This window comes from Heptranchias perlo, chromosome 25 (genome assembly GCF_035084215.1).
Source record: "Heptranchias perlo isolate sHepPer1 chromosome 25, sHepPer1.hap1, whole genome shotgun sequence".
Classification (NCBI taxonomy): domain Eukaryota; kingdom Metazoa; phylum Chordata; class Chondrichthyes; order Hexanchiformes; family Hexanchidae; genus Heptranchias; species Heptranchias perlo.
Genome location: NC_090349.1, coordinates 12,521,268 through 12,534,632, shown reverse-complemented (window position 1 = coordinate 12,534,632; position 13,365 = coordinate 12,521,268). Strand labels below are relative to the sequence as shown.

Here is a 13,365-nt window from a genome sequence, read left to right as displayed (position 1 = left end):
TCATCTTATGTTCTTGTTTCCCCACAGTGGATCATCAGAGAGGTGAAGTGATTGAAGGGCAATGTGGGATGGGGGATTGCTCCAGTTCACAGACTGGTACCTAATCCTGTCTTTTCCCTACAGCACCTCGTTAGCTGGATGCCGTATTGCAGCTTAGTCATCATCTTTGCTTATGTCCTCAGCTACGGACTAGGCCCAGGTGAGTTAAATTGTACAGATACCCTTCTCCTAATTATCCGCCCCATTCTTGAAACACACTTCACTATTCTTGCAACACTAAACACTAATGTACATCACTGCCACCACCCAAGGCACAAGTGCTTCTTGAAATTTGGTATTGGCACGCTGTTAGTGGTGGCCTATGAGGGGCAATACATAAGAACATAAGAAATAGGAGCAGGAGTAGGCCATACGGTCCCTCGAGCCTGCTCTGCCATTCAATCAGATCATGGCTGATCTTTGACCTCAACTCCACTTTCTCGCCTGATCCCCATATCCCGCGATTCTCTTATGGTCCAAAAATCTATCGATCTCAGTCTTAAATATATTCAATGACTGAGCATGCACAGCCCTCTTGGATAGAGAATTCCAAATATTCATGACCCTCTGAGTGAAGAAATTCCTCCTCATCTCAATCCATAATGTCCAACCACTTATCCTGAGATTATGTCCCTTAGTTCTACACTCTCCAGCCAGGGGAAACAGTCTCTCAGCATCTACCCTGTCAAGCCCTCTTAGAATCCTACATGTTTCAATGAGATCACCTCTCATTCTTCTAAACTCCAGAGAGAATAGGCCCATTCTACTCAATCTCTCCTCATAGGACAACCCTCTCATCCCAGGAATCAATCTAGTAAACCTTTGTTGCACCGTCTCTAAGGCAAGTATAACTGCACACAGTACTCCTGGTGTGGTCTCACCAAAGCCCTGTACAATTGCAGCAAGACTTCCTTACTCTTGTACTCCTCTTGCAATAAAGGTTAACATGCCATTAGCCTTCCTAATTGCTTGCTGTGTTTCGTGTACAAGGACACTTAAATCTCTCTGAACACCAACATTCAATAAATTTTCCGTTTTCCTATTTTTCCTACCAAAGTGAATAACCTCACATTTCCCCACATTATACTCCATCTTCTTGCCCACTCACTTAACCTGTCGATATCCCTTTGCAGACTCTTTGTGTCCTCCTCACAGCTTACTTTCCCGCCTAGCTTTGTATCATCAGCAAACTTGGATACATTACACTCGGTCCCCTCATCTAAGTCATTGATATAGATTGTAAATAGCTGAGGTCCCAGCACTGATCCTTGTGGCACTCCTCTAGTTACAGCCTGCCAACCCGAATATGACCCCTTTATTCCTACTCTCTGTTTTCAGTCCGTTAACCAATCCTGAATCCATGCTAATATATTACCCCCAACCCCATGAGCCCTTACCTTGTGTAACAACCTTTTATGTGGCACCTTATCGAATGCCTTTTGAAAATTCAAATATACTACATCCACTGGTTCCCCTTTATCTACCCCCCTGAAGGCAGTGTGCAGTGACAGTGGGGGAGGTACTGCAAGCCATGTCAAAGCCCGATTTACATCTCTCCTCATTTTTATTTCCATTTATTTCAGACTAAAAAGACTAAAAAAAATCCGACCACCAGATTTAAAAAAGGCTTTTAAATGATCCAGTGCCCTAGTGCCAACCACTGACAGCTCTTTATCATTCTCTGCTCAATTGGCTCTTCGCACACGCCGTATTAGCTGGTTAAAGGTGAAGGGTCGATTGTATCTGATGGTGAGCCTGATTGAGGTGATTTGTAATTGAAATATTTCTTGGTTCCTTTCCAGGCGGAGTAGCGATCATATTACCCTCGGAAATATTTCTCCAGTCTGACCGGCCAGCTGGGTACGTTATCAACGGCTTCCTCAACTGGTTCGGCCTTTTCCTCATCGGGATGGTTTTCTCTTTCATGATCGTAAGTAATTGTCAACATTTTAAAAATACACTTGTTTGCTGATAGCTTCCCATCTCTCCTTTATATTTACATCAGTTCCTCCATAGACATTACACACTCCCCACCATCACACCTGTCCTCGCTCCCCTCACTCACAATGTCTCACTCACTGACTGACCCTCCCTCAGTCCCGTCCTCAGACTCACTCACTGACCCTCCCTCAGTCCTGTCCTCAGTCTCACTCACTGACTGACCCTCCCTCAGTCCTGTCCTCAGTCTCACTCACTCACCCTCCCTTAGTCTCACTCACTCACTCACCCTCCCTCAGTCATGTCCTCAGTCTCACTCACTCACCCTCCCTTAGTCTCACTCACTCACTCACCCTCCCTCAGTCATGTCCTCAGTCTCACTCACTCACCCTCCCTCAGTCCTGTCCTCAGTCTCACTCACTCACCCTCTCTCAGTCCTGTCCTCAGTCTCACTCATTCACCCTCCCTCACTCCTGTCCTCAGTCTCACTCACTCACCCTCCCTCAGTCCTGTCCTCAGTCTCACTCACTCACTCACTCCTGTCCTCAGTCTCACTCACTCACCCTCCCTCAGTCCTGTCCTCAGTCTCACTCACTCACCCTCCCTCCCTCAGTCCTGTCCTCAGTCTCACTCACTCACCCTCCCTCCCTCAGTCCTGACCTCAGTCTCACTCACTCACCCTCCCTCCCTCAGTCCTGTCCTCAGTCTCACTCTCTGACCCCTCCCTCAGTCTTGTCCTCAGTCTCACTCATTGACCCTCCCTCAGTCTTGTCCTCAGTCTCACTCATTGACCCTCCCTCAGTCTTGTCCTCAGTCTCACTCACTCACCCTCCCTCAGTCCTGTCCTCAGTCTCATTCACTCACCCTCCCTCAGTCCTGTCCTCAATCTCACTCGCTCACCCTCCCTCAGTCCTGTCCTCAGTCTCACTCGCTCACCCTCCCTCAGTCCTGTCCTCAGTCTCACTCACCCTCCCTCAGTCTCACTCACTCATCCTCCCTCACTCCTGTCCTCAGTCTCACTCACTCACCCTCCCTCAGTCCTGTCCTCAGTCTCACTCACTGACTCCCTCAGTCCTGTCCTCAGTCTCACTCACTCACCCTCCCTCACTCCTGTCCTCAGTCTCACTCACTCACCTTCCCTCAGTCCTGTCCTCTGGCTCACTTAAATATCCCCTCACTTCTATCCTTAGTTTCCCCTAGTACCTGTCCTCAGACTGTCCTTAGTCTCTCTCATTAACCTACTCTGCAATTCCCTCCCTAACCTCCTCTGCCTCTCCACCTTGCTTTCCTCCTTAGAAGCCCTCCTTAAAACCCACCTCTTTGACCAACCCCTCCTAATATCTTCTTCTTTGTCTTGCCGTCTATTTGTATCCGATTACACTTCTTGGGACATCTGCTCATCTATATAATTGCTGTTTGTGGGACCTCACTGTGGATAAATTGGCTGCTGAGTTTCCCTACAATACAACAGTAATTACACTTCAAAAGTACTTCATTGGCCGTGAAGTGTTTTGGGACGTCCTGAGATCATGAAAGGCGCTATATAAATGCAAGTTCTTTCGTTCTTTCGTCACTGGCTGTGTCTGTTTCTGTTGCAGGAAGGCCTGGGCTACCTCTGCTTCCTGATATTCTGCGGAGTCTGTTTTGTGCTCACCATCCTGGCGTATTACATTGTTCTGGAAACAAAGGGAAAGACGCCGCTCGAAATCAACGAGGAGTTCAAGAACAGAAAGTTCTGGAAAAAAGCGCCGCTCCGCGTGTCACCTAACGGGACAATCCCACAAAGCACAGTTGAGATCATCATGTCAACCGCGTTCTAACCTGTGGAAAGAGTCCAACGGCAGCAGGAGGGAGAAGTTTTGAACGAGGCTGTCACATTGTGCTTCGTGCTGTATAATAAGGGCCCCCTGGCTCCCACCGCAGGGAGAGCCTCTATCATTGTAAAATTGTATAACTGATCATTCCACTGCTGAATGATGCACACTAGGCCGAGGTAGTCACCTGGAGGAGGTGATGCTGGAGACTTGCACTGATGTGGCCCCTCTACACACTTACATTTATGCCTGCATTTATGATGTGGTTTAATATATTTATCATAGGTTTTTTTTTCAAGACTGAGATTTAAAAAAAAAATCAATTTACCATGCTAGAGACCTGCGATGGAGTAGCGCCAGCATTCTGTGTAAGGCCCGTTACCATGGCAACACTGGTCTTTTAGCAAACGCAGTCTGATTGAATGTTGCTGTCGGACTGTCATGCACTGATGGATATCTCCCACTGCAGTGGTACTGTCACTGAGAGACTCCTCTGGGAGTTACTTCGTAAGTTAGATGCAAATCAAATATGTACAGCACATGCTATCTGCCCCATTGCTGTCGGTTCTTCTCAGTTTTCAAAAATATGTAGTATAATCACTTGTGTTTGGTATCTCTAGCAGAAAGGCTCAGCCCTTCTTAACTGCTTCATTAATGACCTTCCCTCCATCATAAGGTCAGGAGTGGGATTGTTTGCTGAAAATTGACAACTCTTCTGGTAAGGAAGCAGACCATACCAGCCTACAACAACCAGCCTTGGGCTGACAAGTGGCAAGTGACGTGGCTGCAGTGTGTACCATCCACAGGATGCGCTGCAGGAACTCGTCAAGGCTTCTTCGACAGCACCTCCTAAACCCACGACCTCTACCACCTAGAAGGACAAGGGCACAGGAGCATGGGAACAACACCACCTGCACATTCCCCTCCAAGTCACACACCATCCCGACTTGGACAAACATCGGCGTCCCCTCATCATCGCTGGGTCAGAATCCTGGAACTCCTTGCCTAACAGCACTGTGGGAGAACCTTCACCACACGGACTGCAGCGGTTCAAGAAGGCAGCTCACCACCACCTTCTCAAGGGCACTTAGGGATGGACAATAAATACCGGTGTTGCTGGTGATGGCTACATTTCGAGAATGAATTTTTAAAAAGTAACATTCACACAAATAAGTGCCAGGTAATGACTGTTCTAAATGAGAAAAAGCCCAGTGGTACCACTATCACCGACCCCACCCCCCCCTCCTCAATCATCAGCACCTTGGCAACAAAATATTACCACAAAAGAGGTTTTTTTCCTTTTCTTTCCGAGCATGATCCCAGCATAACAACATAATGCATCAATGTGTATATTCCGCTAGCTTATTTTATATGTAGGTAATAGATAAATCATAATTGCATAACATTTATACACTTTCCTCTCCATTGATTGGGTAGTGGCTCCCACTCCCTTTTCTGGCTCCATTCTGTGAGAGATGGTTGTGCCTGGACTGGGCGAGGGACCATCATAAGACAGTGCCTCAGATGGGGAAGGTGGGACACCGGACTCTGGAGAAAACAACGTTCTCTGATGGCTCATCAATCCCGAGAGGAATTCCGGCATCTAGAAACTTAACTGGACCAGCAGGGCAGAAACTGGGGACTCTGCAATGAGTGACTCACCACCTGATCCTCAAAGTCTCTCCACCATCTACAAGGTTCAAGTCGGGAGTGTAATGGAATACTCACCATTGGTCTAGATGGGCATAACTGTAAGAACACCCGAGAAAACCAACAGCGTCCAGAACAGAGTAGTCCACTTGATCAGTGTATCTGCTACTGGACAAAATCTCCACCCTGTCCAGCACAGGTCACTGTCTGCAGTACATACTACTGGGCACCATACTGGACGAGCATGAGTTCAAATCCTGCCGTGACATAACATATGGTCATTTATAGACTAGCACCAGGAAAAATGAGCATGAAAGCTCCCAGATTGTTGTAAAAACCTAACTGCTTCACTATTATCTGATCTACAGGTGACTTCAGTCCAGCATCACAATGTTGACTCCTAACGCCTTCAGTGCAACTAAGGATGGGAAATAAATACTGCCATACTAACGTCCCAAGGATCACTCCCAAGGACCCACTTTCCAGCCTGGTGACCTTTGCCACTGAGGATTGTCATCGAATGATCAGCACGTCCATTACAGGGAGATTGACACTTGACCTTAATCTCCCATTACAGGGAGATTGACACTTGACCTTAATCTCCCATTACAGGGAGATTGACACTTGACCTTAATCTCCCATTACAGGGAGATTGACACTTGACCTTAATCTCCCATTACAGGGAGATTGAAACTGACTGAATAACATCACCCACTTTAGGGGAATTTCTCTTAAAAACTTTTAATTAAGAACATAGGGAAACTGTCTGATTTTCCTCCATTTAAGAAGGAAAATTGGACGACTTCCTTTCTGAGCCTGCGGCTGGACCCATCTGATTTTCCGCTGTTTGTTATTCCCGGTGACCCAGTGCGGATGGACACAGACCCAAGAAAATTTCCCCACATATTTCACAGTTCTGTTGAGAAACAGGTTTACATTTCTACTGAAACACTGGCCCCAATTTTAAGTGGGAGATGGGAGCAGAGCGTGCGAGGACGGAGCGAAGTGTGCAGGGAGGGGGGGGGCGAGGGGGAGTGTGCGGGGACAGGAGGGGAGTATGCGGGGATGGGAGGGGAGTGTGTAGGGACCCGGGGGGGAGAGTGTGAAGGGAGTGGAGTGTGCGGAGACGGGAGGGGAACGGAATGCGGGGACGGGAGGGGAGTGTGAGGGGAAGAGAGGGGAAGAGAGGGGAGTGTGAGGGGAAGAGAGGGGAGTGTGAGGGGAGTGTGAGGGGAAGAGAGGGGAAGTGAGGGGAAGAGAGGGGAGTGTGAGGGGAAGTGAGGGGAAGAGAGGGGAGTGTGAGGGGAAGGGAGGGGAGTGTGAGGGGAAGGGAGGGGAGCATGCGGGATCATGGTGGGGGAGTGTGCGGAGAGTGTGCGAGAGGAGTGGAATGTGCGGGGTTTAGAAGGGGATGGGAGGGGACCGTGCGATGGGAGGGGAGTGTGCGAGGGGACAGGAGCGGAGTGCGCGGGGACGGGAGGGGGGGAGCATGCGAGGACGGGATTGGAGTGTTTGAAGGGAGGGGTGTCTGCGGGGACAGGAGTGGGTGTGCAGCAACCAGAAGGGAGTGTGCGAGGACGGGACGGGAGTGTGCGAGGACGGGAGCGGAGTTTGCGGGATACGAGTGTGCGAGGACGGGACGGGAGTGTGCGAGGACGGGAGCGGAGTTTGCGGGATACGAGTGTGCGAGGACGGGACGGGAGTGTGCGAGGAGGGGAGCGGAGTTTGCGGGATACGAGTGTGCGAGGACGGGACGGGAGTGGGTGACGAGTTTGCAACTTTGGCACAAATTGGAAAATCACCGGCAGTGTTAATTACCTCCAAAGACTTGTGGTTACAGTAAAGAGAGAAAGAACTTGCATTAATATATTGCCTTTCATGACTTCAGGACGTCCCAAGACATTTCACAGCCAATGAAGTATTTTTTGAAGTGTAGTCACTGTTGCAATGTAGGAAATGCGGCAGTCAATTTGCACACAGAAAACACCCACAAACAGCAATTGGATAATAACCAGATAATCTGTTTTAATGATGTTGGTAGAGGGATAAATACTGGCCAAGACACTGAGGAGAACTCCCTGCTCTTCTTCGAAATAGTGCCATGGGATCTTCTACATCCACCTGAGAGAAAAGACGGGGCCTTGGTTTAACGTCTCAGCTGAAAGACAGCACCTCCAACAGTGCAGCACTCCCTCAGTGCAGCAGAGTGTCAGCTTAGATTTTGTGCTCAATCTCTTGCATGGGACTTGAACCCAGGGCCCTCTGACTCAGAGGTGAGAGTGTGACTCACTGAGCCCCATCACTGTCAGAGACTGGCTTGAATGACAGGAAATCAGAACTGAATTGGAGCCGAACCAAAGGTCTGATCGACTGCAGTCTGCTGTAAAAGAGACTAGGGCTCTACTGTGTGACTGTACATAACTACTCAGTTTAGAGGCCACATATTTTGTTGTTATACCCTTTAAGTTTCAGACTGAATATTGACAGCCTTGTGCTTGTTACTGTATTACTTTGACTGTCAGGGTTAGGCCTTTCCATCATGTTGATCATGGCTACAGTTCTATCACTGTAATCCTGAACATTTGGTTTTCATTCTCATATTTATGATGATTAAATTAGTCTGTTGTCATATTGTGCTGCAGGTGTCGTTAAATAAAGTAGCTTGTTGGTTAGACAAAATGTGCCACGTTCAATCTTCAATACTTCTAAGTTGATCTAAGGGTTAATTTATAACTCTGATCTGTGCTGGTAAGAGTTGTTGGTTGTGAATTCTTGCTGAGGATGCGTGATGTGCAGTGAGAGCCGAGAGTTGCTGTTTCATCAAAAGTAACTCGCTGAATGCAGCTTCAAAATCAGCGTTTCCCACATTGGACAAGACAGGGCTCACAGCCGAGGAAATTACAGAACCTGCCAGTGGAGGCAGCCTGCAGCACCTCGCAGAGCAGGACCGTATCGAGAACCCTCACCAGAGACAGTCTGGGCCACTTCAGGGGCAAGCCATTGAAAATCTCAACAGAGGCAGGACATCCATCCATTCAGGATAAAACATTGTAGGAATAAAAAAAAATGACAATAAACTACAATAAATAAAGTTAATTTCTCTTTTAATGTTGTTTCTCCAGTGTTTCCCTTGTTTGAAATGGTCGAAATTAAGAGATCTGAAGCCCATTGGCTTCACAGGACTGAAGTCTTGTTCTTGTCGAATGTGCTGATCACCCTGAATCGGGGCTGCACTGCGGCTCGTCACATTCTGTAACTGTCCTACCAAGTGTAGAAACTGGTGATCCCCAGGCACAGTCTGGTGGGTTTGGGGAAAATATATTGGGGTCGATATCCCTGTCTCGGCGCTGGACAGGCACATTGTAGTTGTTCTTAAGCTAATTTAAGGGTTAAGTCATGGCAGGAGATCCCAGCGCCGTGTCATGTTCCTCTTGTGGGATGTGGGAATTCAGGGCTCCTTCCTGTATCCCTGATTCCTTCACCTGCGGGAAGTGTGTCCAGCTGCAGCTATTGTTTGACCGCTTGACGGCTCTGGAGCTGCGGATGGACTCACTTTGGAGCATCCGCGATGCTGAGAAAGTCGTGGATAGCACGTTCAGTGAGTTGGTCACACCGCAGATAAAAATTACTGAGGGAGATAGTGAATGGGTGACCAACAGACAGAGGAAGAGTAGGAAGGCAGTGCAGGGGTCCCCTGCGGTCATCTCCCTCCAAAACAGGTATACCGTTTTGGATACTGTTGGCGGAGATGGCTCACCAGGGGAAGGTGGCAGTGGCCAGGTTCATGGCACCGTGGCTGGCTCTGCTGCACAGGAGGGCAGGAAAAAGAGTGGCAGAGCTATAGTGATAGGGGACTCGATTGTAAGGGGAATAGACAGGCGTTTCTGCGGACGCAACCGAGACTCCAGGATGGTATGTTGCCTCCCTGGTGCAAGGGTCAAGGATGTCTCGGAGCGGCTGCAGGACATTCTGGAGGGGGAGGGTGAACAGCCAGTTGTCGTGGTGCATATAGGCACCAACGATATAGGTAAAAAACAGGATGAGGTCCTACAAGCTGAATTTAGGGAGTTAGGAGTTAAACTAAAGAGTAGGACCTCAAAGGTAGTAATCTCAGGATTGCTACCAGTGCCACGGGTTAGTCAGAGTAGGAATGACAGGATAGCTAAGATGAATACGTGGCTTGAGAGATGGTGCAAGCTGGAGGGATTCAAATTCCTGGGCCATTGGAACCGGTTCTGGGGGAGGTGGGACCAGTACAAATTGGACGGTCTGCATCTGGGCAGGACTGGAACCAATGTCCTAGGGGGAGTGTTTGCCAGTACTGTTGGGGAGGGTTTAAACTAATGTGGCAGGGGGATGGGAACCGATGCAGGAAGTCAGTGGGAAATAAAGTGGTGACAGAAACAAAAGGCAGTAAGGGAGAGTGTACAGAACATGACCGGACAGATGGTCTGAGAAAGCAGGGCAAAGACCAAGGGAAGTCTAGATTAAACTGCATTTATTTCAATGCAAGAAGTCTGATGGGCAAGGCAGATGAACTCAGGGCATGGATGGGTACATGGGACTGGGATGTTATAGCTATTACTGAAACATGGCTAAGGGAGGGGCAGGACTGGCAGCTCAATGTTCCAGGGTACAGATGCTATAGGAAAGATAGAGCAGGAGGTAAGAGAGGAGGGGGAGTTGCGTTCTTGATTAGGGAGAACATCACGGCAGTAGTGAGAGGGGATATATCCGAGGGTTCGCCCACTGAGTCCATATGGGTAGAACTGAAAAATAAGAAGGGAGAGATCACTTTGATAGGATTGTACTACAGACCCCCAAATAGTCAACGGGAAATTGAGGAGCAAATATGTAAGGAGATTACAGACAGCTGCAAGAAAAATAGGGTGGTAATAGTAGGGGACTTTAACTTTCCCAACATTGACTGGGACAGCCATAGCATTAGGGGCTTGGATGGAGAGAAATTTGTTGAGTGTATTCAGGAGGAATTTCTCATTCAGTATGTGGATGGCCCGACTAGAGAGGGGGCAAAACTTGACCTCCTCTTGGGAAATAAGGAAGGGCAGGTGACAGAAGTGTTAGTGAGGGATCACTTTGGGACCAGTGATCATAATTCCATTAGTTTTAAGATAGCTATGGAGAAGGATAGGTCTGGCCCAAAAGTTAAAATTCTAAATTGGGGAAAGGCCAATTTTGATGGCATTAGACAGGAACTTTCAGAAGTTGATTGGGAGAGTCTGTTGGCAGGCAAAGGGACGTCTGGTAAGTGGGAGGCTTTCAAAAGTGTGTTAACCAGGGTTCAGGGTAAGCACATTCCTTATAAAGTGAAGGGCAAGGCTGGTAGAAGTAGGGAACCTTGGATGACTCGGGAGATTGAGGCACTAGTCAAAAATAAGAAGGAGGCATATGACATGCATAGGCAGCTGGGATCAAGTGGATCCCTTGAAGAGTATAGAGATTGCCGGAGTAGAGTTAAGAGAGAAATCAGGAGGGCAAAAAGGGGATATGAGATTGCTTTGGCAGATCAGGCAAAGGTGAATCCAAAGAGCTTCTACAAATACATAAAGGGCAAAAGGGTAACTAGGGAGAGAGTAGGGCCTCTTAAGGATCAACAAGGTCATCTATGTGCGGAACCACAAGAGATGGGTGAGATCCTGAATGAATATTTCACATCGGTATTTACGGTTGAGAAAGGCATGGATGTTAGGGAACTTGGGGAAATAAATAGTGATGTCTTGAGGAGTGTACATATTACAGAGAGGGAGGTGCTGGAAGTCTTAACGCGCATCAAGGTAGATAAATCTCCGGGACCTGATGAAATGTATCCCAGGACGTTATGGGAGGTTAGGGAGGAAATTGCGGGTCCCCTAGCAGAGATATTTGAATCATCCACCGCTACAGGTGAGGTGCCTGAAGATTGGAGGGTAGCAAATGTTGTGCCTTTGTTTAAGAAGGGCGGCAGGGAAAAGCCTGGGAACTACAGACCAGTGAGCCTGACATCTGTAGTGGGTAAGTTGTTAGAGGGTATTCTGAGGGACAGAATCTACAGGCATTTGGAGAGGCAGGGACTAATTAGGAACAGTCAGCATGGTTTTGTGAGAGGAAAATCATGTCTCACGAATTTGATTGAGTTTTTTGAAGGGGTAACCAAGAAGATAGATGAGGGCTGTGCAGTAGACGTGGTCTACATGGACTTCAGCAAAGCCTTTGACAAGGTACCGCATGGTAGGTTGTTACATAAGGTTAAATCTCATGGGATCCAAGGTGAGGTAGCCAATTGGATACAAAATTGGCTTGACGACAGAAGACAGAGGGTGGTTGTCGAGGGTTGTTTTTCAAACTGGATGCCTGTGTCCAGCGGTGTGCCTCAGGGATCGGTGCTGGGTCCGCTGTTATTTGTTATTTATATTAATGATTTGGATGAGAATTTAGGAGGCATGGTTAGTAAGTTTGCAGATGACACCAAGATTGGTGGCATTGTGGACAGTGAAGAAGGTTATCTAGGATTGCAACGGGATCTTGATAAATTGGGCCAGTGGGCCGATGAATGGCAGATGGAGTTTAATTTAGATAAATGTGAGGTGATGCATTTTGGTAGATCGAATCGGGCCAGGACCTACTCCGTTAATGGTAGGGCGTTGGGGAGAGTTATAGAACAAAGAGATCTAGGAGTACAGATTCATAGCTCCTTGAAAGTGGAGTCACAGGTGGATAGGGTGGTGAAGAAGGCATTCAGCATGCTTGGTTTCATTGGTCAGAACATTGAATGCAGGAGTTGGGATGTCTTGTTGAAGTTGTACAGGGCATTGGTGAGGCCACACTTGGAGTACTGTGTACAGTTCTGGTCACCCTATTATAGAAAGGATATTATTAAACTAGAAAGAGTGCAGAAAAGATTTACTAGGATGCTACCGGGACTTGATGGTTTGACTTACAGGGAGAGGTTAGACAGACTGGGACTTTATTCCCTGGAGAGTAGGAGGTTAAGGGGTGATCTTATAGAAGTCTATAAAATAATGAGGGGCATAGATAAGGTTGATAGTCAAAATCTTTTCCCAAAGGTAGGGGAGTCTATAACGAGGGGGCACAGATTTAAGGTGAGAGGGGAGAGATACAAAAGGATCCAGAGGGGCAATTTTTTCACTCAAAGGGTGGTGAGTGTCTGGAACGAGCTGCCAGAGGCAGTAGTAGAGGCGGGTACAATTTTGTCTTTTAAAAAGCATTTGGACAGTTACATGGGGAAGATGGGTATAGAGGGATATGGGCCAAGTGCAGGCAATTGGGACTAGCTTAGTGGTATAAACTGGGCGACATGGACATGTTGGGCCGAAGGGCCTGTTTCCATGTTGTAACTTCTATGATTCTATGATTCTAGGGTGCCTGAAGTGCATTGTTCCTGTTCAGGTTGAGCTGAGCCTGATTTTGGTGACCCAGGTGATTAACGTGGCTCAGTTGCGCTCGAGGCCCTGGCTCACCCTTAGCAGGACCTTGCGCCGTAAACCGGGTGGGAATAGGATCTTCTTGATAGCTGCTGAATATCAGAGTCCACGAATGACTCCGTCATCCTTAGCCAGTCTTGCATTTGAACAGGAAGCTGCAAGGCTAGTTGGCAGCTCGTGACCCCCTTTCGTTGGCACTTCCAAATGCCAGCCAAGCAGAGGTACAACCCAGCACACAAAGTTGTGCAATTCATTATAGAGCAAAGGTTTGTTTTTGCTCAGTTATGTGTAGTTTAATCATTCTAGGAGTACCATGCAGTGTGAGCCACCCAATCTGTGTAACTTTCTTGTGGTGCGCTACATGATCTACAACCACGCCATTCACAGAGGTTATTTCTTGGCTTGAGCAAGACACGGATCTGGATCTTAGTTGTGGATTTGGAGGGAATCCGACAAGTTGTGCCTGGTGATGGTGGCAAAAA

The 13,365-nt window shown here is 47.9% G+C and overlaps 1 protein-coding gene across 3 annotated transcripts in view; it reads left to right on the top strand.

Moving 5' to 3' along the window:
- The window catches only part of LOC137342026 (solute carrier family 2, facilitated glucose transporter member 11-like), a 112,026-nt gene extending 105,565 nt beyond the window's left edge, over positions 1-6,461 (top strand). For all 3 annotated transcript variants that reach the window (XM_068005629.1, XM_068005631.1, XM_068005630.1), the window contains exons 10-12: positions 124-199; positions 1,842-1,969; positions 3,576-6,461. In XM_068005629.1, the coding sequence (XP_067861730.1) occupies positions 124-199; positions 1,842-1,969; positions 3,576-3,797 (426 nt within the window). In that variant the 3' untranslated portion in view covers positions 3,798-6,461. The remainder of the gene's footprint in view (positions 1-123; positions 200-1,841; positions 1,970-3,575) is intronic.
- The last annotated feature ends 6,904 nt before the right edge of the window (positions 6,462-13,365 follow it).